Source organism: Filicampus tigris, chromosome 9 (assembly GCF_054856515.1).
Source record: "Filicampus tigris isolate MCC_2025a chromosome 9, RoL_Ftig_1.0, whole genome shotgun sequence".
In the NCBI taxonomy this organism is placed as follows: Eukaryota; Metazoa; Chordata; class Actinopteri; order Syngnathiformes; family Syngnathidae; genus Filicampus; species Filicampus tigris.
In genome coordinates, this window is record NC_141225.1 from 22,119,894 (window position 1) to 22,143,481 (window position 23,588).

At 43.8% G+C, this 23,588-nt stretch overlaps 4 protein-coding genes across 4 annotated transcripts in view; 2 read left to right on the plus strand and 2 right to left on the minus strand.

The window, feature by feature from the left end:
• Positions 1-602: 602 nt before the first annotated feature.
• On the minus strand, positions 603-5,885 carry adnpa (activity-dependent neuroprotector homeobox a). The gene is made up of 4 exons (XM_086041328.1): positions 4,583-5,885; positions 4,055-4,167; positions 3,859-3,951; positions 603-3,781 (listed from the first exon to the last, which is right to left on the minus strand). The coding sequence occupies exons 2-4, from the start codon at positions 4,160-4,162 to the stop codon at positions 1,025-1,027; spliced, it is 2,958 nt and encodes a 985-aa protein (XP_085897454.1). The 5' UTR covers positions 4,163-4,167; positions 4,583-5,885; the 3' UTR covers positions 603-1,024.
• zhx3a (zinc fingers and homeoboxes 3a) overlaps positions 4,349-23,588 on the plus strand; it is a 56,130-nt gene continuing 36,890 nt past the window's right edge. Inside the window, exons 1-3 of the mRNA XM_086041329.1 lie at positions 4,349-4,910; positions 6,332-6,403; positions 6,552-6,653. Of these exons, the coding sequence (XP_085897455.1) occupies positions 6,608-6,653 (46 nt within the window). The 5' untranslated portion in view covers positions 4,349-4,910; positions 6,332-6,403; positions 6,552-6,607. The remainder of the gene's footprint in view (positions 4,911-6,331; positions 6,404-6,551; positions 6,654-23,588) is intronic.
• Positions 6,289-9,274, minus strand: LOC147142563 (DEP domain-containing mTOR-interacting protein). The gene is made up of 9 exons (XM_086041336.1): positions 9,117-9,274; positions 8,866-9,044; positions 8,609-8,732; positions 7,858-8,036; positions 7,534-7,746; positions 7,359-7,457; positions 7,206-7,276; positions 6,538-6,642; positions 6,289-6,448 (listed from the first exon to the last, which is right to left on the minus strand). The coding sequence occupies exons 1-9, from the start codon at positions 9,266-9,268 to the stop codon at positions 6,323-6,325; spliced, it is 1,248 nt and encodes a 415-aa protein (XP_085897462.1). The 5' UTR covers positions 9,269-9,274; the 3' UTR covers positions 6,289-6,322.
• mafbb (v-maf avian musculoaponeurotic fibrosarcoma oncogene homolog Bb) lies at positions 8,466-12,367 on the plus strand. Its single transcript, XM_086041337.1, has one exon. The coding sequence runs from the start codon at positions 10,838-10,840 to the stop codon at positions 11,807-11,809; it is 972 nt and encodes a 323-aa protein (XP_085897463.1). The 5' UTR covers positions 8,466-10,837; the 3' UTR covers positions 11,810-12,367.

Here is a 23,588-nt window from a genome sequence, read left to right on the forward strand (position 1 = left end):
GTGAGAGCAACAAACCAGTCTCTCCGCTTTTGTCGTAACGTTCAGTGCCTTTAACGAGTTGATGCACTTACGGAATTAGACGAGCGGCCGCTAACCGGAAGTACCACCCTTCGTCATGACGTATTTCCCGGGCCTGAGCAACGTCGACCAGCGTCCTACTTTTCACGTTTAACTGCAAAATACAATCATAAATAACAAAACTTCTTCTATCAAAGGCCATTTGGATCCTTTTTTTTTTACATGTCTATAATTATGTTCAGGTAAGTCAAAATGAAAACGATACGATCACAATGGTAAACAGAGTATTAGTCATATTAATAGGTATTTATTGTGATTCATAGCCATTTATATTGCCCTATAGAGCTTACGTTCGGGTCAAAATCTGAACACAAATCGCACTTGAACAAATGTAGGCAAAGGGATTCACTGAAACATTATCAGTTCAGTTCTATTACATGTATGACCTAAAGGACACTTGGAATATTTTGTTAAGCAGTGCCATCCAAACTCGTTCACATTATCTCCAAAGTGAGCATATTTTCAATTGTAAGGCATGATGATGATTTTTTTTTTTTTTTTGCTCAATGAAAATCTCACTCCACTTCTCTTTATAAATGTTTTATTGAAAATGTGAACATAATTACTATACATTTTTCAAATGAATATTGGCAATCCAGTACGTTTAATACCATTGATTAAAAATATATTTCTCTGTGAAATGAGACCAGGTCTAGTCATAGGTGAACAGGTTACAGGGGGGAAATAATGAACATCAACTATATACAGTACAATGAAACCCTGGAACAATGTTAAGTTGTGGGCCATTTCTTTTCATTGTTGTCCAACTAAAAGCATGCGTTTCCATTTTTTCTTGAATCAAAACAAAGAAAATTATTGGTTTATTATTAAATATAATAATAGCAATCACCAAATTTGGAGGGAAATGCATTTCACCGGACAACAATGGAAACATCTTTCAGACATTAACAAGGCACACTTCCCAAGCACAGACATGACCAAAGATTCACGCGTTTGTATTTTCAACTTGCAAAGATATTTCATTGTCGCTCACAGGCTCTTCTGTGTTTACTGGTTCTTTCTCTCCTGCGTCGCTCCAGTTGGCCGGCTGCTTCTCTTCCGTCTCAGTCGAGTTGGCCGGCGCCTCCTCTGCCGTGTCTGTCGAGTCACCTTGCTGCTTCTCTGCCGTCGGTGAAGAGTCGGCTTGCGACTTCTCAAACATTTGTGTTGAGTCGTCTGCCTGCTTATCATTCGCGCGCGTAGAGTCGTCTGGCTGCTTCTCTTCCGTGTGCGCCGAATCCCCCGCCTCCTCTTCCGTCGGCGTTGTGTTGCCTGCCGCTTCTTGCATCAGTTTCGAGTCACCCGCCTCCTCTTCCGTGTGTGTCGAGTCGCCAGGCTGCTCCTCTTCCGTGTGCGTCGAGTCGCCTGCCTCCTTCTCTTCCGTGTGCGTCGAGTCGCCTGCCTCCTTCTCTTCCGTGTGCGTCGAGTCGCCTGCCTCCTCTTCCGTGTGCGTCGAGTCGCCTGCCTCCTTCTCTTCCATGTGCGTGGAGTCGCCTGCCTCCTCCTCTTCCGTGTGCGTCGAATCGCCTGCCTCCTTCTCTTCCGTGAGCGTCGAGTCGCCTGGCTGTTGGTCTTCACTCTTGTGCAGGTCCGAGTCACCATTTCTCTTAGAAACAGGTGTCTGCTGGATTTCTGGCTCACTGTCTGAGTCAATTAGAATGGGCTCTGTGCAAATGTTCTTTGCAGCGGAGGAGACGGTCTGAGAATTTCGGGCCATGTTTGGAATACCAGACTTGAGTCGACCGGGCCCCGCCCCTGAAGTGCCTTCAATCTGGACGGTCTGAAAGTTCATGTCGTGCTTCACTTTCTTGAGTGCCTGCATGTCAAATCCAAGCAGCACAGACGCGTTTGATGACTCACATTGACTTTTGCATTCTTTCTGCAAAGTTGCGAAGTGCTTGCAGATGTGGGATTTCCATATCCACAGGCTCGCAGACAGTTTCCTCTCTTCAGCGGGGGAGAGATAAGGTCGCTGATTGAAGTAGGACTGTAGGAACTTTTTGCGCGCCTCAAATGTCTTGTGCTCCTTGTTTTTAGGATCCAGAGCGAGGTCTCCAGTAGCAGTCTTCCTTAAAGTGGTGGAAGGAAGCACTGACTCTCCAATTAGTTTGATCTTCTTGCCGTAATTGGCCACGGGTGTGGGCAGCATTCTCTTGACCAAGGGAATCCCCGACGTGTTAAATGTCACCTTGACACCTTGACTCGCTTGCTTCCTTCCTACTGCTCTGCACTGGACGAGATGCAGCGTAATTGTGGAAGCCACCATGTTGCTTGTGTACACTCCCAAGCAATGGATGCACTTGTATGTCATCTGCTTTTCGACTGGATGCATTGTTTGGAGTACCTGATGTCGCTGCCTTAGGTGAAAGGCCAAAGCATTCGGCACCGGCTCTTTCACAGGGGTGCAACAAAGCGGACACATCGTCTTGCTAGCGTCGGCCGCATCCCTCTGTGGGGCGAACGTACCTTCAAGTGCTTGAGTCTGCATTTCGGCGAGGGAAGGCGTCATTTTGCCAAGAGAAGAGACGGACTTATCTTTGTTCTCGGTCTCGTTCATGTTAAAGGTGAGAACATGGAGCTGGACATTTTGTTTGATGGTGAGATCAAACGTGAGCGGCGCTGAGCCAAGCGGTCCGACAAAGGCATTCATGTGGGCCTGGCGCTCGTGCTCAAGGAGTTTCTCAACACTGTGGAAAGCAGAGTGGCACTGTGGACAAGTGATGCCATGTATTAGCAGATGGTTAAGCAGCGTGTCGCTGGGCAGGTAGCGGTTGCAAAGCAAACACTTGCTGGTAAAGTTGTGGATTTTCATGATATACTTGGCCATCGCCCACACGATCCTTGCCTTGTGCGCACTTTCAAAATGAGCACTGTAGAGGGTCTCGGGAAAGAGCTCATTGCACACTGTACATATCTTCCACTTCTGCGTCTGGGATGTGTTGACACCAGCCACATTCCCCTCAGCCACAGCGCTTGGGGGGGCTTTAGAGCTCACCTGTTTGGCTGCCCCCAAGGACTGACTTTTAAACACAGGGGACGTGGGCTTTAAGTAGCCAATGACTGGTTGTCCTTTTGCTTTGACTATGAGTGAGGACCCCCCATTCATAATCATAGAAGACTTCTGGGACATGCTTGGCAAATTGGAAACAACAACATTAGCATGTCCAATCATGGCGGTTACCTGAGCGCCTATGCGCTCATGGTATTCTATGACATGCTGCACCAGCGACTCATAGGTTTTTGCGGTAAACTTGCAGCGTTTGCAGAGGATGCTGTCTCCGTTAAACGAGGCACCGTTTGGAAGTGATGATTTGGGAATCATGCGCAGATATGGGGCGACAACATGCTTAAAATGTTCCCGGTAGATGTGCCTTCTCACGGTATTGTAGAGACTGTCACGGTAATTGCATTTTTTGCAAAAGTACAACGATCTTGTCGAGCCAAGGCCAAACTTGTTTGCCGCTTGTCTCTGTTTGACTGCATTGAGCCTAGATATCTGCTGGTCCAATTTGTCCTTATGGAATACTCTAACGTGAATCTCCAATGTTCTCTTGTTTGCAACGAACGTGCAATGAGAACAGTTGAGAAGAACTTTATCCTGAATTAATCTCTTGTGTGCATGGCGGAAGTGATTCTTGTAACCAGCGTAGGTTGCGGAAGAAAACCGACATTCTCTGCAGCAGTAAGGCCTTGATCGATACTTCTAGAGGGAAAAAGGACATACATTATATCGCATGGTGATTTCAACAAAAGCAGTATAGAACTGAAAACAAGCGTTACCTGTATTTTGGAGAATGAAGGATGCCAGACACATATATCAGTGTACTCAGTCTCATTGAAAACTTCCTCACCAGGATTGAAATCCTTGAATTCCTGCATGGAAAATAAAACAGAATAAACAACAGAAAATAAAACACAAAACCAAGTCCATAACATGGAACAACTCGCGAAAGAAATAAAACTAATGTACACTCACATTTACCGCTTCCTTGCAGTACTCCAGTCCAATATCTCCAAGTGCAATTTTCACTTGTTTCCTGGCTTTCCTCAATTTTGTCAAGTCGTTCACTGGGATTTGATACATCTCTCCTGACAAACACATTCACAACGTCCACACAGTTTATCTCCGAGTGTTATTTACGACACAAACTTCAGTGTATGGATCATATTGGATCAAAACCGAACCATGAGATTGTCCCTGAGGCCCGATTCTCTTCGGGCGGGTAAGCTTCGATAAAGGCGTTTCAAACGACTGAGAATCAGTGTGCCCGTACACGCGTTCAGGAGCATGCGGTGTATTTAGGACCAGTCTTTGACTAAAGCCATCGGGGTCATTGAGCACAACAGTGGTTCATTTTGTCAACTTTGTGCGCCACCGATGATGTCGTGGCTACCATTAGCTGTTGTGTTAGCTCCCCTCGGTTCGGTTAGCCCCCTCAGCGTTACAGCATCCTTTTGGACATGACCGTTATTGCGTTCTTCGATGTGGGTGCATTTTACTCACTGGGTGGTAAGCCAGGTAGGCCGATAACCTCCGTGGATGAGCGACGAAAGACAATTTGGTGGGCCTGCGGGTACTTCCTCTGTTCAAAAAGCCGGTGCCGATGCTCTGTTTCGCGGCTAGCTTACAAGCTAGTTAGCTTGCAGCTATCGCGACCGCTTGGAATTCCGCAGCGAGACGACGGAAGGAGTGTTGAACCGGTGAGAGAAAGGATGCAAGTTATGCGGACATGTGGAAATCAACGTCCTCCTCAATGATTCTTTCAGCACCACCCAGTGCCCAGTGTGATAACTGAAAGCCGCTAGCCTTCCTGCAGGAAGATAACGCCAAAGTAAGCCAACTCCAAATCCAAAATGGCGATTACGGGGAAAAAAACAAAAACGGAAGTCGTAAGAGGCAGTTGTCTCCACGGGCAGTGTAGAATGTTGAATTTTACTTCTAAATTGTAAAATTTATTTTCATATTGAAATGGCGCTATCTTATGATCCTGTAATACATAGTCAAAAATGCTCACCTCAGGCAATATTCGGTTTGCCTGCCTCATGTACAGAGCATGTTCTGATTTACCGTCAATGGACTACACAGTGGGCCGTGAGTAGGTCAACACAACATTTCAAATTACTTTTATTTGATCAAATTCACACGTTTATTTATTAAAGGTATTGTGCATTTATTAAACGCAGTTAAATTTCATAAATCAACAGTGTCAAACTTAAGGCCCTGGGGCCAGATTTGGCCTACCACGTCATTTCGCGTGACTTGCTAAAGAAAATCATGTGCATCGTCTTCATGTTTCCTGCGAAAACGTTAATCAAAGTACCAAATTGTCGTCACTTTTAAGCAAGCATTTTTTTCTAGCCAGTGTTTGGGTTTTGAGTTAGGGTTTCAAGGCTAGGTTAGGGTTTGTCATTAGCGGTTCAAGCCTTTGTTAGGATTTTAAACAAGGATTAAGGTTACAAGTAAGGGTTTCAAGGCCAGTCTTAGGGTTTCAAGTCTTGATGTGGGTTTGTGAATACGTTATTCCCCCTTACTTGCTTCCTTCCATGCATCTGCCATCACTTCCTTCCACCATTTCTTCCATCCACTGCCTCATCCTTCCTCTCTCCCTTCTTTACTTCCTTATGTTGATTTAAAAAACACGGATGGTATGCGTACTTCAAAATACATTTCTGCTGCACTTTTATCCAAACCCACACCCAAATTGTGTCATTGGCATATGCATATTGCATAGCATATCCCTCAACACAGTTTTGTGGAATTTGCTTTTTTGTGTGGATTTTCTATCATTTTACCATCCATCCATTATCTGTACCGCTTCTCCTCACAAGGGTCGCGGGGCGTGGTGGAGCCTATCACAGCTGTCTTTGGGCAGTAGGCCCTTTTCTTAAAATAAATTAATACTTTTTAAAAGAACTGGTGTTAAAAAGTAAATTGAAAAAAACCCCACAAAGCCACAGGTGGTCTGAGAACATGGCCCTAAGGAAATTAAGTGACAAATCCCTTCTTAGAAAAGCTAAATATGAGGAAAACCTCCTTGTTTGATATACCACAGCTTTACACAAATACAAAATACTGTCAAAACCCATCACAAATGAGAATTGCTGTCTCTGTAAAATGCATAATTTAGCACTGCATAATTTAGCACATTCATTCAATTGCTTCATACAGTCATTTTAATTTGGCCAGAAAAAACACACGAAAAAGCCTGCTCATGGATACTGGTACTTATTACTGAAGCATTTTTTATTCCAGTGATTCCATCACTTCCAAGACAACAATGCGAGGACCTGTCATCACAAGTGTGGTCACTGTCCTGTAGTCCAGGTAGAGCACACACTGCCCATTCACCTGATACAATAGTTGTCGCACCTAAAAACAAATTTTAAATTGTTTCATTCATTGAGTAATATGTTGTAGTTTTTATTCCAATTTAATGCCATGTGCATGTCATTTATGACCTTTACTCCGGCAGCTGCCGCAGGGCTTCCGGGGTCAACGGCTTGCACATAACAAGGAGCCGCGCCTCGAATGACAAAGCCCCAGCCGAGTGCATCACCTGTCACCTGTGATCACGGTGAGAGAATTTGTTTTTCTTTTTACCAGAATTAGTCTTAGAATTTCAAATAATATATCAGATTTTAGTTGTAGTATTTTTTTTTTGTAGTATGTTGACAGTATTGCAGTAAGACAGTAGAAATCAATGTTATGGGCCACATGATAATAAAAGTGTTCATTTGTAAAGAGAATACAGTCAATAATGATGATACCATCCAACCGTTTTCTGTCACTGTTCAGTGTCACGGGTAAGCCCAGTTGACTTTGGGCAAGATGCGGAGTAGACCCTGGAGTGGTTGCTAGTAAATCTCAGGGCACATTGCAGACAACCAATCGAGTCACACTGCTAATTTAGACAAGGGCATAAATATTTTGGAATGTGGGAGGCAACTGGACTACCCCGAGAAAATCCATACAAGCGTTGGAAGAACACCTTTACTCAGAGCTGAGATTAGAACCTTGAACCTTTGACTGTGATAGGTAGATTATGCTAGCCGCATAGTAGTAAAACATCATAAAATAATATGTACTGTACTATAAAAATAGAGGAATGACACCTATAGCAACTCACCGTCAACACTCTCTTGGTAAAGTGTGCTCCTGGTGCCAGCAACTCTTCACAAGTAAAATGTCTTTTAAGAACTGCAAGACCAATCGTGTCATCCTATAGTTTCCATCTCAAGCAAAAGAATTATACACTACTGCAATTTCATTGCGCACTTGCCCGATTTAGGGTTGCATCTTATGACTGGGGTCGAAGACAGCTGAACAACAGGAGCAAATCCAGCAGATTGAAGCTGCTTCGGGTCTTTACTGGCTCCCGCTATCATTAAATTGTGTTAGAATTACTTGAAGAGGAATATTCAACGAGCGGTCAAGAAAAGGCTCATTTTTCTAACCTGACTGGAAACCAGTGGCAGCCACCAAGGCTGCATTTTTGTGCAGAACAAATGGACTATCAGGGTGGCTGTCTTCTTGTGTTGACGCCACTGTGCCTTGATGATTGTCCTGCTCACTTTCACTCAGCAGTTCAGACAAGCGACGTCTGCGCCGGAAATTGATGCAGAACTGATAGAGAAGTCCGCTGTCAAAGAAATCATGTTTTTTGGCCACTATTGATGAGAGGAGAGGGAACAAAAACACAAGAGGGAGCTGTTGTGAAGTTGATGAGTTGCATTGGCCGTAGCTGGCCACCAACTCTTATGCGGTTGCTGTTCTCTCACCGTGCTGAATGATGCCATGCTCTTGTAAAGCACGGCACAGCTCCAGACCTTGGCACCGGCTCACTGCCTCGCCATTTTGAAGCAGCCAATCAATCAGCTGGCAGCCAGGAAAGGAGCGCTGATACGCAACACCGTGCTCCTCTCGTAGCTGCAGAATTGACTGCTTGTCCCCAATGAGACTAGCGATGTAGGAATACAGATCTTATTTGAGTTTAGGAATAAGAGCATAGAGTTTACTTGGAAAAGACAGGAAGGTCAATGTTAACCAGGGCAAATTACTGGATGATGTTTTATAAAATGCACTGTGCAGTATATCAAATGCAAGAGCTGTCAAATTTAAGTTGTTCAAAATTCAGTCATGTCAGGTCTTCAGTTATCCTAACATGCATGGTTTTGGAAAGTGGGAAGAAGTGGTTTGTGGGGTTCTTAAAAACACACGCACACACACACACACACACACACAAATGATCAAACAAAGAAGTTTTCAAAAACAACAAGACTCCCGACAGCCGTTTGAGGAAAGGTTTGGTGGGATCCATATATATATATATTTATATATATATATTTTTAGATTTTGTTTATAATTCCAAATGAATGGCATTTAAAACTAAAGTAATAAAGTACTGCTTCTCTGACCATGTCAACCAAAACAATCATCTTTGTAAAAAGATTTGATGAAGCTATTGTACTCCATTTCTTAGCCCGTTGCGCTAGGTAGACTTTGATCCACGCTGCTCATTGAACCTCTTACTGTTCATACAGTCGTTGTCCTCTCATGAAGATTTTCACTTCTTTATTAAAGGGAAATGTGCCATCATCTTTGCGGAAACGATACAGCAGTTTGGCATCCTTGAATTCAGACCTCTTATCACAAACTGCCCAAAACAGACCGACAAAAAAAAAAAAACCCAAGGATTTGTTATTGTGTAGCGGAAGTAATCATTAACGTCATTTTAGCATTGCACTCCCCTTGCTGGGGCTGACTTTTCTTTGCTGCTTTCATCTTACCATGGTGAACAATGTCCTGATCCATGAGGTGCTGCATCAGACGTACGGCCGTCGTCCGCTCCGGTGCCTCCTTATGGTTCACAAGCCAGGCTATGAGCTCCTCTGCCACAAAGCAGTTTGGGTATGTTCGTAGGTGGTATCTTCTGTCCTTGATCAGTTTTCCATCGTGAAGCCTCAACCTCGAAGGAAGTTCACGTCACCCATTCTAACTTTGATATGACTTAGCAATGTGTCGGCATTTCCCGCCATACCTGAGTTGTTCTCCAGCAATCATGACTTCAGCCTTGTGTTGACGAGCCAAGGCTTTTCTCCTGACGCTACTTGTTCGCTCCATGTTTGTAGTCAAATGATTAGAGCGTATAAGTGAAGCTAACGCTTGCCGGTGGCCCTTATGTGTTGACATAATAAACACGGACCAAATATCATGTGGGAAAGATGTTGTGTATACACAGATGAAGAGAAGCAAAGACGGAGATGACAACAATTCAATTCGTCGGACAGTAGTTACTTCTTTGCCGATGTTGTAGTTTTATTTTACCTTGCCAGTTGTCGGCAAGCAGGCGAGCGCCACTGCAACATTGAGTATCCTTTTTTTTTCTTGTCTGCAGCGATACTCGAACTCTAACTTCAAACCTTTCCATTCCAAAGCGCAAGTCCTCACGGATGAGCTATACTACCCTGATAAATAAGGATCTGTATTCGGCCCGTTTGTTACAGAAATGACATCACATAAAATGGGCCAAACTTAATCTGGAAGTAGTCTTTACAGATCCCAACTTGGTGTGCTTAAATATTGGAAATATTTTTGATAAACCTGTGATGCAAAATTTGACTGAGGAGAATATCGGTTTCCTTTAATAACTGCCGGTATGAAATAAATTAGTCATAAAAACAGAGATGCATTTATAGTTGCATCTCTATACAGATTCATTAAACACAGGATTTTTAAAAAAATCAGAAGGCCAATACCAGCATAGTTTCCTTATTAAATATTATTTGGATTGTTTTTTATGTAATATTCTAATTTCCCAAGACTGTGAAGCTATACGCATCACAAATGTAAAAAAAGAAACATGAAATCTGTCTGAGTTTAGTGAATCTATATGATGTTTCACTTTTTGTCAATTAAACTTCTCAATCAATGTTTTTTTCGCTGTATTTGAACTTTTGTTTTATGTTTTTCTAACACACATGTACTCCATTATGTGTTTAGTTTGATTAGGCGCGGCCTTAGATTCTAAAGTTTGTAACGTCATTCACTGCATCGGCAAATTCATTGGGACGCCTGTGGTTAAACAAATGACCATGAGATGTCAGTATTGACTCGTGGAGCCTCAGACGAACACCAAACGGCGGTGTCAGGTGACTTAATGTTACGTGAACATTTTTTTTGTCGAGTAAGCGCAACATGGCCAGTCTTGGTTGACGGATTGATTGTTTTAACAAGGGCCGATTGATTTAACGTCGTCTTTTACGCCCGCTTGAATTGCACCATTGGACCTTGTGCATACTTTTGCAATGCTTGAATGCACGAACGTAATTGGTAAAATACGTTGGCGGAATTCAGTCAAGTTGTAAACTAGATGCAGGCAGCAATGTGCATGACGTGTGTTGGTCAAGTGATGGTCACGAGCAACTCTTGCCTTTATGCAAATATGCTGCTGCGCGCTGTGATTGGTGAGCAGCGCGGAGGTGTCGTCTGGAGGGCGGTGACACGGATCCCGTGCAGCTTTATGAACTAACCGTGCCCCCTCTTTTGCACAGTTAGACGTGTGCGCCAAGTCCTCAGGCACGAGCGGAGCTTCTCGTAGTTCGTGTCGGTTGGATGTTGTTGGAGTCGCCTTTTCCCGTGGGGACGGAAGTCACATTTTTATGAAGGTTTTCTGGGGGTTGAGCGAGCGCGATTTCAACGACTGCATGAACTAGTTGTGGACATTTAGGAGCTCTTTCAAGAGACCATCAAAAGGCGAAGATGAGCAGTGAGACGCACTCGCATTTGGGACTGCAGAAGCCTCCCATGAATTTCGTCAGCGACTTCGACTTGATGAAGTTCGGTGTGAAAAAGGAGACGATGCAGGCGATAGAACGATCCCTCATCGGGCCGTGCAACCAGCTCCACAGACCTGACTCGGTGTCCTCCACCCCTGGGAGCACACCTGGCAACTCGATGCCCTCGTCGCCGAACCTCCCTCCAAACGAGCTGCGAAATAACCCCGAGGACCCGTTTTGGATACCTAACAACGGGGCTTACCCTCACCCTCAAATGTACCCCCAGGCTTTTGGGCTGACCCCCGAGGACGCAGTCGAGGCCCTCATCGGGGCCACGACGCAGCAGGGACACCCGCCCGCGCCTCACGGCCACCAGCAGCCACCGTTCCCGGTTGAGTACGAAGGCTACAACCAGCTCGGCGAGACTGCCCATCACTACTCGGAGCTCTCGGCCCCGCCAGAAATGCTCCCAAGTAGCCACTGCCAAGACCCCTTTCTCAAGAATGACATGGGCAGCGCCTCGCCACAGTCGCCGGGCGAGGTGAGCGGAGCGCACCATCACCACCCCCACCTTCAGGGGCAGCACAGGCGAAGCAACGCCGAATACCACTTCTCAGACGACCAGCTGGTGTCCATGTCGGTCAGGGAGCTCAACCGGCTCCTGCGGGGCCTGAGCAAGGACGAAGTCATGCGCCTCAAGCAGAAGCGGCGGACCCTGAAAAACCGAGGCTACGCGCAGTCGTGCCGCTACAAGCGCGTCCAGCAGAAACACATCTTGGAGCACGAGAAGACCAGCCTGGTGTCCCAGGTCGAGCAGCTCAAACACGAACTGAACAGGCTGGTCCGGGAGAGGGATGCGTACAAACTGAAATGCGAGAAACTGTCCGGTGCAAACTGTTTCCACGAAACCGGGTCAACCAGTGACAACCCTTCCTCGCCCGAGTATTTAATGTGAAGTGCGTTGATTCTCCGCAAGAAGAAATACTGTAGCTACCCTTCAATAACCAGCAGCCAACTTCGCTTTTAAACAATCACCTCCTCATTGTTTAATTCATGTAAGACTGAAATATATCAAATAATCGTACAGCGGTTCAACGAGTGATGAATGAAGACGCCCAATGAAGCATGCATGCAGGACATGTGTGAGCTGTTTATATAGAGACATATCGGCATTTTTGTGTGGAATTACATACTTGAAATCATCCCTTGCAGTTTGTTTTTTATGCGTTTAATTTCATTTCATTTACATTTTAACTTTTCATTTCCTGATTTTGATTTTGCTTAGATTTGTTTTTTTTTTTATTACCACATCTTGTGAATTGCTGTTCATTAAAATACACATTGAAGACAATGATGCTAGTTTTTTTCCGCAGCATTATTTTTACTGAGCTAATTCTGCTGGACAGATGTCTTCTTTACTTGCTTGTCTTTTTTAAAGAAAACACAAATTATGCAAATTGTTTTTGTGTTTTTCATATACTATGGATCAATAAAACTATTGTGACTTTTTAAACCATGTTTCGTCTCGATTTTCGATCATCCAGAAATGTCACTTGCAAATTGTCAGTCTGCGATTTTGAAAAGACTGCAGTCATTCGCAAGCGCACACAGTAAACTTTATATGCACTCCAGTAAATTCATCCAGCATAAGAGTAAGGAAATTTTCATTGATCATGTGATTTGAATCTTTAAAAACTCGTAGATTCAGTACAGCATCACATAGAATAATCTTTAGCTGGTGCTATACTTGTCCAAGCAAATGAGTTGAAAAGGTTTCTTCCTTTTTAAAACTATCGGCAATTAAAATATCCCCCGAAATCATTTTTGTGGCAAATAAAAGCGCAAATGCTTTCCCTCCTTGCATGACCTTTAGCCTTCAAGGAGCGTTGCTTCCTGACATGTGAAAGCACAGGAGGCCGGCTGGCAGGGGCTGTGGGTCACAGATAAAAAGTAGAAATCAGGCTTCCCCTCTTCTCCCTTCCTCACACAAACAAATCACATCTGTATTCCGCGACAGGGGAAGCGAGAAGCGGCAATCCACGGCACACTCCTCTGGACACTTCAAGAGGAATGTTTTGCACTTGATACCTTTTCTTCTTTTTTAGCACCGTTTGCCACTTTGCAATCCACAAGCACGTTTCCTCCAAACATTTCCCCCTCAGTTCAGGAGTGCATGCGATAATATTTGGATGACCAACCTGCTTCCAAGGCCAATGTGATAAGTGGTCTCAATCATGACAAGTGGCTTTCTACCCAACTACAGCGACACTTTTCCACCGTCGGTGAGAACTTGTCTGGAGTCTTTTTGACGGGAGCCCAGTTTCTCTCATGTTTGACCCCTGACCATTCTCTGCTCACCCTTCTCGCCACAGGTGCAAAAGCACTTTCCCTTTGAAAACAGGCATTGACCCTGGAGCCCTCCCTACTGCCCTGGGACTACATGACTCACATCGCAGATAATATGGTGGAAAATACGCTCACGACGTGGATATATCCCTGGCACAATCTCCAATGACACCCAATACATGTTACAAATGTCACTTTTGCAAACAATTATAATGCTGGGTATCCTAACAGAATCCAGCATGATAATATGTGCAGTTTCTTTCAGATTGTGCAGGGGTACTCCATGCAATTCAGTGGATCCATATTTCAAATAGGGTATAAAGCTGCTCTTTGAGAGGTTTGATTCCACGACCATTGTGGGAAAGGGGACGTTTTAATGCTTACTTACATTACAGCAGATCAGTCTTAATGATTCACTTTTTTTTTTTTTTTTTTTTACATTTTATGATGTCGCATGCACAGGACGTTACATAACCCGTGAGGTCTTACCGTATTTGTCTTTATTTACCTGGCATGCTCTTACGCTTTTTAGCCCTTTTAAGCGGTGCCTTGTTCCAATCTTTGAGCACTATCAATCTTTTGCATTGATATTCATAAGCATCAGCAGCCTAACAGAGTGCCCGTGTTGGCAGGCAGAGGGTCTTTGTGGCGCTCTATGACAATGTGCAGGCTGCCATTGTAGAAACGATTAGCCAGCTCTTTTCCCTCGAATGCAATAGGCCGGAGCGGCTGATGTGCGAGCCGCACATTTCACCCCCTGCCCCACAACCCCTCCCCCCTTCCACTCCAACGCAAAGACCCCGAGCCCACAGCGCCCGAGGCAGGCTACTGAGTCAGCAGGAGGGGAAAGGTGTCTGCACGTCTGTGGCATCAGAATGGAGAAAGGGAATGATTGCACAAAAAAAAGAACCCGATGATGAAGCGGGTTAAAGAGGAAGCATCATCGCGTCGCGAATTCTTTCAAAATCCCTACCGCAGAGCTCTTTATTAATCAACGTGACCAATACGCTTTGACAACAATGTATAACGCTCGAAGATGTTTTCCAGAGAATGTGAGCTCTGGCTGCGTCTCAGACAGTGGACACAGACAGAAGAATGCTGCAGAGAGTCACCATTGTGTGGGCAGAGTCAGAGGAATGCAGGCACACACGGACACCAATGAACACAACCGGAGGCCTCCGGCCTCAAGGGGAGGCCCGGGCCGACAGGATTTACTATTCGGACCTGTGATATCATCCCCACGTTGCCCGACCAGGTTTGGGGGGCCTGACTTGAGAAGAGCTCCCTAGCTGAGTGACTGTCGGAGATTAGATACACATTTTCAAAGAAGCGTTCGCTAATCAGCTGTGTAAACATTTGTCGGTTTCGAACAAACACTGCTGATCAAGGAGTGAACTCTTTGCTCACTGTTGTTATCTTCTCACGGCAATTGGTTCATTTTGACCCCTAAGGTCAGTCGAGCTCCGGTTCCAGGTTGGTTTGTCTCCACGGTTGTTTTGCAAGAGTCCAAAACCGGTCGTCTGCGAGCGCGGCGTCACGTGAGGCGCAGAGCAGTGATTTGGACGGAGGACAGGATGGACGAGGGGCTTCCTCTTTCACTTCCTATATGAGGACCCAGTCAAGTGACTCTTTGTGAGAGCGTTAAGCTTGTATGTCGCAGGAAAACACAGCTTGGATGGCTGCGGTTTCCGCTCAGGATGTCCAGTCGTTTCTGGGCAGTTGTGACACTGTGAATCATGCCGCGATCACACACACGTCTCCATCGCCATTGCACGCATACAAATGTCAAAAGTGCATGTGCAAGTTTCCCTAATGAGGTTGAAACCCAGAATTAATTTGTTGACGTCGGAAAAGTGTATAAGTGGTTGCGTTCATTCTTTGGACTTCAAGGTCTTTTTTTTTCTTTTTTTTTTACTGGTTTCCACATCCTGACCGATTCCTTAGTAATTATGAACGTAATACTGGTAATGACTAATGTTATCACATGACACGCTCAGTGAGATTCTACCGAGCGGTTTAATATGTAGCTCTTCAACTACAATAAAGCTTGTGGAGTTATCTTATTGGCTGCAATAAGGCTTCCTTGGGATGTGGTGTTCAGCCTGTTTATGCATGAACTTCTGGGGATCTGATAAGGACGGACTGCTGATAAACAACTTGTCACGTTTCACTGGACACCACCGAGGCAGCTTTGACAAAGTCCTGTCACATTACCGACCCTGTACTTTGGTCGGAGAGCAAAGGGTGACCTTCCGTAATGTAATAATTATACAGATTCCTCCCATCACGATAAACAACATTGGAAAGCGCAGGACTGAGTGATGTTCCTGTTTGTGATGGATACACCTTTCTTGCTTCATTAGCGTGACACTGCAACTTTAAAGGATAAGTGAGGCCAGTCAGTGTGGAGGGGGATTATCCAAGAAAGCCGAGCTCTTTCCCTTTCTTTCCCTGTTAGGATTTCCTGTCCTGTTTTATGGGGGTCATGCAGCTGGCAGGCGCCCTCCTGTTTCTGTCCATAATAATGACAGGCATCCATTAGTGCACAGTAGAAACACGAGCCACAGAGGTTAACTCAGCCACCTACCCCCCCCCCCCGCCTTCCTATCTTCAGGGCTGATAATTGTCTCTTAGTTTCGGTAAAGCAAAGCTTAGCTGATTAAAAGTCGGCTCCTGCTCAGACGCGAGCATGCAGCCAACTGACGAGTTCAACATAGCTTGAACTGAGCGAACGCACGGCATCTCCAATGCTCAACATTGTACCTCTTGAATGCAATTTGACACGCTGACATCTAGGAAACAACGGAGAGGTTGTTTTATTATTTTTTTTATTTTTCAAGAAGGCTTATAGAACCCTCAGAAAAAAAAAATGTTTTGGGGGATATTCATCTGTATGTGTTTTTTTTACTTTACCTTATAGATCCGTGTTCAGCATAAGCACGTAACACGGTGGACAAGTCAACATAGCAGTGGTGTCATATGTTCTGGAGAACTGTAACAAGACTGCTTGAAACTGGGTGTGTCACTCTCCCACTAATGTGTCATGTTAACATCGCTGTAGTGTCATAACTTGTCTCTCATGGCTCTCCAAAGGTGGCTGTGAAACTTGAAGTCATGTTACTACTTTGCATATGGACAAAGTGGTATACTTTTTTTTCCACACCCATCCTGGGCGGGATCACTTTTTTGGGCATGTGAGGGATCTATTTAGGGCCTTTAGACTTTTGCAGTGAACCCCATCTTGTTGTCGGTCAAAATACAGGAAGAACCCTACTTTGAGTTTGTTTAGTTAGTTTGGAGACTGGGGGGGAGGGGGTAAAAAAAAAAAAAAAAAAAAAAAATATATATATATATATATATATATATATATATATATATATATATATATATTAGAGCTGTTAAAGCGTTAACTATGGAGATTAATTTAAATGTTATAATGCATTAAAAAAATTAACTTAGTTTAATCAGTCAGTCAGTTTTATTTACTTCCTGTGGCAGCTTCCCCCTCTGCTCACTTTGGAGCCAAATTTAGAGGAGAGTCACTGTCACAAAGACGGACTTTTACGTAGTTTTACTTTTAAAAGTTGCTCAATGGCTCATTGGAGAAATCCAAAATAATTTGTGCACTTTGCAAAACCAAATTCAAATACAATATTAGTTGTACGTCTTTGGTGTATCGTTCAACTGTCGTATTTTACAGATAGTCTTTGGATCAAAATATACTTAAATTTTTTTTTCCATATTAATTCCAAGATTTTACTCAAGTAAGTATCGGTTCCAAGCTTTGTAAAAAATTGTAGTTGAAAAATACGATCAATCATGATCAATTATGGAAAATGTTGCGGTTAATTAGTTAAAAACTTTTAATCGTGTCTCTGTATTCATTTGGCACCAATTTATTTGTATTTTTTCAAATACTTGTATATAAAAATGACAGCCATTTTTGTCCGCTAAAAATGTTGGTTCTGTATTACAGTATTATATTCTGTATGTACTTAGTGCAGCACTATTTGCACAGTCCACAAACTTGCATGTTAGGTTAATTGAAGACTGTAAATTGCCCATAGGAGTGAATGCAAACGAGAACCTTTGTTTGCCTACACGTACTGTAATTTAGACCTCTCTGCCGATTTGAATGAAGATGTGTTTTCCTCATGAATGCCAGGACACAACATGACTAAGTCTGATGATTGAAGAGGTTTCTTGTCACCGCTCAACAGCTATGCACTTTGTCAGAGCAAGTACCCTATTCATTATGAAGGACATCCCACTCAAGAGGGGAAGGGTCAGATTGTGATATAAATGTTCCTGTCAGCACTCCTCTGATCAATCTTTAAACTTTCAGACGTTATGTTTGTTCGGTGCCAAATTAAGGGCAATGTATTTGTAGATTTGAAAAGATGCAAAGGTTCCTGAGGTCAAAGTGACTTTATTTGTCGCTCCCATTCGTAGTAGGCCTCTACTGTATTGTAAAACTGATAAGAGAATTAAACATTGTATTATGAACATTAAAATGTTCAACCAAACCATATAATTTCACCGAACGAAGGTCAAAGCCCATAGAAGGGCTAATGGAAATTAGCATAACAGTCATTTTAAACACTCAATCAACTGCTGCTTTAACATATGCGGGGGAGCAGTAATACGTACAAGCAGAACATACGCAATCCGATATTCTCTTGCATGGCTTTGTGGGAACAACAAATATTAAAATAGCAAAATGTGGCCTGCGTTACACTGAGCAGCCCTCCTCTTCTTGCTAGTAATTACGTTTCATCTCTTCCAGTAGAACCTAGTGCTGCCCGCCACGCAAAATCCACACTTAACTCTCCGGCATATTACAAAAAATATACACAAAATGAGCACTTAAAAAAAATGCATGAAGCACAGCGCACCTGCCCTCAATTAAGAGATGCCACGGATAAAAAAAAAAAAATATCAAGAAAATATTCAACATTCTTCAAACAAGACATGATAATGACTCCAGAGCTAAATGACTTAGCTAAGATAAGTCACACGGGAGAAAGTGAAGCGTGTAAAGAAGCACACTGACCACACGTTAGTGACAAGCAGCCTGTGAGCACTAACATGTCCAGGCTGTGCGACAACATATGTCGGTGGCCTTTGACTCAAAACCCAACAAGCTCTGAGCCGAGCCCACACACATTCAACCGTCTCAATAGTTGGCGAGACCCCCTTATCTTTCTGTTATATCTTCACGCTACTTGCTGAGAACACACAAATCAGACAAACGAGTCAAAAACGATACCATGAAAAACTAGAATGGCATTCAGGAGAGGGGCAGAGGAAATAATGGATCGGTACCAAAATGTACAGCTTTAGAGATACAGTACATATTAACTGCATATTTTGTTATTATTCACTGAGAAATTAAAGATGTCCTGGGGGGGAAAAAAAATGAACTCAAATCTCTATACTGTATCTATAGCCAAAATGTGTATGAATTATATATTGTGTCATGAACTAACAAAAAAAAAAAAAAGGCCCTCTTCGACAGTCACGCACAGTTTAATAATACCCAAGTCCAAAAAGTGTGTGCTTGACACAATCTGGCTGCGCTGCTGAAAAACATTTGCTCTCGGAGTGTCAGCTTCAAGTCTCTTTTGTGAATGTGAGGTCAAAAGGGCAGTGCAAGTGTGTGAGTGACAGCAGTAATGGCGCATGGGGCTATATTTAAATCCTCGGAGGAACAGCCTTGACTCACGTGTGGACCCTTTTTTCCATACAACATTGTCAGCATCCATATGACTTTTTGCCGGTTTGTATTTGAGTACACTTGATTATGACGTCGACGGCTAAAGAGCGAAATGGGGTCTTTGTACTTTGGGCAACAATCTTCTATTTGTTTTTTGAAAAATCCATTCACTTAATTACTATTGACGGCTTTATTGATTGCTAAGAAACGATGACCCCTTGTTGAGGACTTGCCGGGGTGGATGTGTTGTTCCTCTGTGTCCATACGTTGGCTGCAGCTGAGGTGTTTGTAAAGGCTGCTGGTGGCTGATTGGCGGAGGCGGTGGAAAGCTCAAGCGTTGGGCTTTCCCACACGGCCTCACCGAAGCTTTATCAAGCTCCGATCGCCCCATAGATTGTTCACAACTACGGATTCTCCATAAGAACCTGTCGGTATAGTTGGAATATAAATCAGAAGACGTCTAATCCTTTAGTGCGCATTTCTTGGATTTGAAGGCGGGCTGGAGTGTCCTGCAGAAGCCCGTGCTTTACCAGTCAACAGATAACTTGTCAAATGAATACGAGCCTGATGATAAGTGTGTCAGTTATGCCTTCAGTCGCTGTGTTTTCAGAGCAGCTCGCCTGGAGGGCTACTTGAACATGCACGCACCTATCTGCGCTGCTATCACGACAGTATATCTGTGTCAGCAGTGGACTGAGACATGAGAAATGGAGGCAATCGTGGTCCTCAGGCCCACAGATAGGGGCTACGCTCTTAGATGTAAACAGGTTTCATGTGTGTCTATGTGTGTTTATCACCTTTGGAAAGGTGGCGTGACAAGGCTTCCCACAGGAGTTAGAGAGTCGTCATCCCACACTTTGCGCTCCTCACCCCTCATCTTACTTGGTCACGTATTCCTTATCGCTGCCTGGCCATTTGGTGAGAGGATTACAGGTTGCTGTGAGCCACAGTGCACAGGCCATGACTGACGGCCATTTCTCAGTCATTGAATCAAGTGTTGATGGTGTGACTTTTAAATATGCACATTATCAACAACCTGGGTTTTTTTTTTTTTTGAGGTATTGATTTGATTTGGTTGTGAAATTAATGCATTTCAGTTCTACAGCTCGATAAATAGACCTTTATTATAGAAATCCCAGTACAATGATTTCCAAATCCTTTCCAACCAATATTCAATTGAATACACCGCAAAGACAAGATAGTTAATGTTCAAACTGATACATTTTTTTCCCCCCCAAATATTCACACGTTTTGAATTTGAGCTGGACAGGGGCACATTTTCCGCTGTGTTTTGCCACTCAATAAGCGTTTGGAAAACGAGGACACGAATTGTTGAAGCTTTGCAGTTGGATTTCTTTCCCACTCTTGCTTGATGTACAACTTTTGTTGCTCAACAGTACGGGATCTCTGTTGTCGTATTTTGCTCTTCATAATGGGACACGTGTTTTCAGTAGGTCTGGACTGCTGGCAGCCCATTCTAGCCCTCACACTTTTTTTTTTTTTTTTTCCTACAAAGCCGTGCTGTTGTAATGTCTTGCTGGTATAAGCAAGGATGTCCCTGAAAAAGACTTGGTTGGCAGCATTATTTTACTCCAAAACCTGTTTGGACCTTTCAACATTAATGGAGCCTTCACAGATGCACAAGTTACCCATGATATGGGCACTATAGTAACCCCCCCCCCATACCATCACAGATGCTGGCTTTTGAACTTTAGGCTCATAAAAATCTGTCTGGTCCTTGTCCTTTGTGGGCCGGAGGACATAATGTCCAAAAATTATTCGAAATGTGGACTCGTCAGACCACAGCAGACGTTTACACTTTGCGAGCCCAGAGAAGCTGGCAGCGTTTCTCAGATGAGTTTTCTGAAATGTTCCAAGGCCCACATGGCAATATCCTTGACACACAATGGGCTTGGTTTTTAATGTAGGGGTTCAAAGGTCACGGGCATTCCATGTTGGTTTTCGACCTTGCTGCTTACATACAGAGGTTTTTCCAGATTCTATGGATATTTTAATGATATTATGAACCGTAAATAATGAAATCGCCCAAATCCTTGAGAAACACTGTTCCTAAACTGTTGGACTATTTGCTCAGCCAGTTGCTTACAAAATGGTGAACCTTGCCCTATCCTTGCTTGTGAACAACTGTGCCTTTCGGGGATGCGTCTTTTATTCCCAACCATGACACTCACCTGTTTCCAATTAAGCTGTTGACCTGTGAAATGTTCCAAACAGGTGTTTTTAGAGTATTCCTCACTTTCCCAGTCTTTTGTTTGCCCCCGTCCTTGCATTTTTGGAATGTGTTGCAGGCATCAAATTGGAAATTTGCGAACAGCAACATTCACCACTTTTGGCATTAAATAACTTGACTTTATGTGAGTGACTCCAATTCCAAGCACAAACTGTAATTTGAGTCAGCCACTTGGCAACAATGAAACTTTTTGGGGGCTTTACTGTTGTTGATAACTTCTTTTTACTCTTGTATGTCAATTAATGTTAACTCGTGCATAAAGTCTGTCTTCATTTCAACTGTGCCATGTCAAATACGGGTGGAGCTCTGTCTTGGATCATATGTTTAAGGACTTTGGAATAGAAAAAGGGGCCAAAGTTAGAAGCATCAAATTGTCCAAAAACATGATGATTAGAACTCAAACTGAGGTAAAAATGAGACATACCCACCTTCATTATAATGAGTGTCCAAAGCCTTTTGTCCATGTAATGTAATTCCATCCATTCATACATTTTTCCATACCTCATTGGGGTTATCTAATTTCGGGCAAGAAGTACACCCTGAATTGGTTGTCAGGCCAATTGCAGCATACATAAATAAAAAATAAAAAATGTACATTCATACTTATGGACATTTAGAGTCTTCAGTTAACCTAACATGCATCGTTTTGGAATGTGGGAAGAAAGAGAAAACCCACACAAGCATGGGGAGAGCACGCCAACTCTACACAGGAATGCCCAGAGCCGAATTGAAACCCCGAACCTCATAAAAGTGAGACAGCCATGCCAACCCCAAATCCATGCTTCCCTATACGTGTATTTCCAGGCCACCGGTGCAAAGACACAGAGATCATTTTCCTTTCTTCTCCTTAATGAAGATGCAAATTTGGGTGACAAAAAGCAGTGACGGCATCATAAAGGTGATGCCTCGGCGCCATTGTGAGCCGGCATCACAAAGACAGCTTGACCTTGCCTTTTGCCTCTTGGCTGTCTGACAAAGCAATCCCCATGCTCTGGTGCAAGCACGGCTGTCCTCTAAATGAAAGTAGCTGAGAGACGAAGGGCAAAGAGGCCTATGGAATATCAATGCGCAATGCTCTCATTTAAGATTAAAGCTTTGAATAGAACCCTATGGAGTCGCTTGCCTAAGAAATGCTTGACATTTTACCCTTGCTGACTCTGGATAAAAAGGTGTCCTGCCCCACCGGTAGCGTCACCTCCGCTAACTAGCGGCCTCGCCTCAACTTGCCCGCACCCCCCCCCCACCCCCCCTCCCTCCCATCCTCCAAATTCATTGTGGAGTTATTGACTTAGGCTCCAGCCACACTTGGAACAAATAAGTAAAATGGATCCTCTTACTGGCGGCGAATGATAAGAATACTGAAATACCAAAAAGTGTTTGGCTCAGCAAAATGACAAAGTAAAGAGAGGAAATATGAGGCCACTGTGATAAACCCTGAGAGAGAAATGTTCTACAAGGAGATGGATACATTTGGGGACGAAAAAGGCGGGTGAAGTAGAATGTATGCACTGACAGCATATATCATTGGCTGACAATACGCGAGTCCTATCTGGATACCAGTTTGCGCCGAAACTGATTTCGAGCTAAAAATGGAAAACTGCGGCGATGCTCTCATCTTACTTTCAATGCCCTTCTTCAAAAATAGAAAAAAAAAAAAATCTAAGAAGTGTTTTCACCTGAAAATCTCATCCAAATTCAGTGATTATCGTTTGAGTTTTACCCTGCCGCGTTTTAGGACTCTGCGGTTTTACTTGCTTCAGTTGAAATCCAAAATATAACCTTGCTGATATGCTGCACATTTTTAAAGAAATATTCCTGGCTAATGTTAATTGCACTTTTAGTTGAAAGGGAATCGGTTCTATTTAAATGATCCAATTAGACTATATGCAGCATTTCCTTATACGTATTACTAGACATATGAAAGCCCAGATGGAAGCGTGTGTGTGTGTATTTAAATGCCGTAATGTCTTTGAGCACAATATGGAGCATGAGATGAAAATGTAGTCTATGGTGGTAACCCCACTCGAGATAAACAGAATTCCACATCACGCTCCAACTCTGCAGTTAACTGAATCAATGCAATTCCACTTGTGCTGATCTTGCAAACTGAGACCCTTCCCCCATGCTCTCCCTCTCTCTCGCTCTCGCTCGCTCGCTCGCTCGCTCGCTCTCGCTCTCGCACACCCCCTCACGGGGCAGGTCTACCCATCGTAGCATATTAGCGCTGGAAGTCGTCACACAATCAAGACAAGGCAGAGTACGAGACGTCAGGCCAATTTGCTCCCTTCTTGGCGCTCCATCACATTAGCAGGAGAGCTATACCCTTGAGCTAAATCTAAGTTCACACAGAGGGAGCAGGCTGCCGGACAGCGTTGTCAGCACCTTTTAGACGGCTGCTGACATGTATCCACAGACTGACGT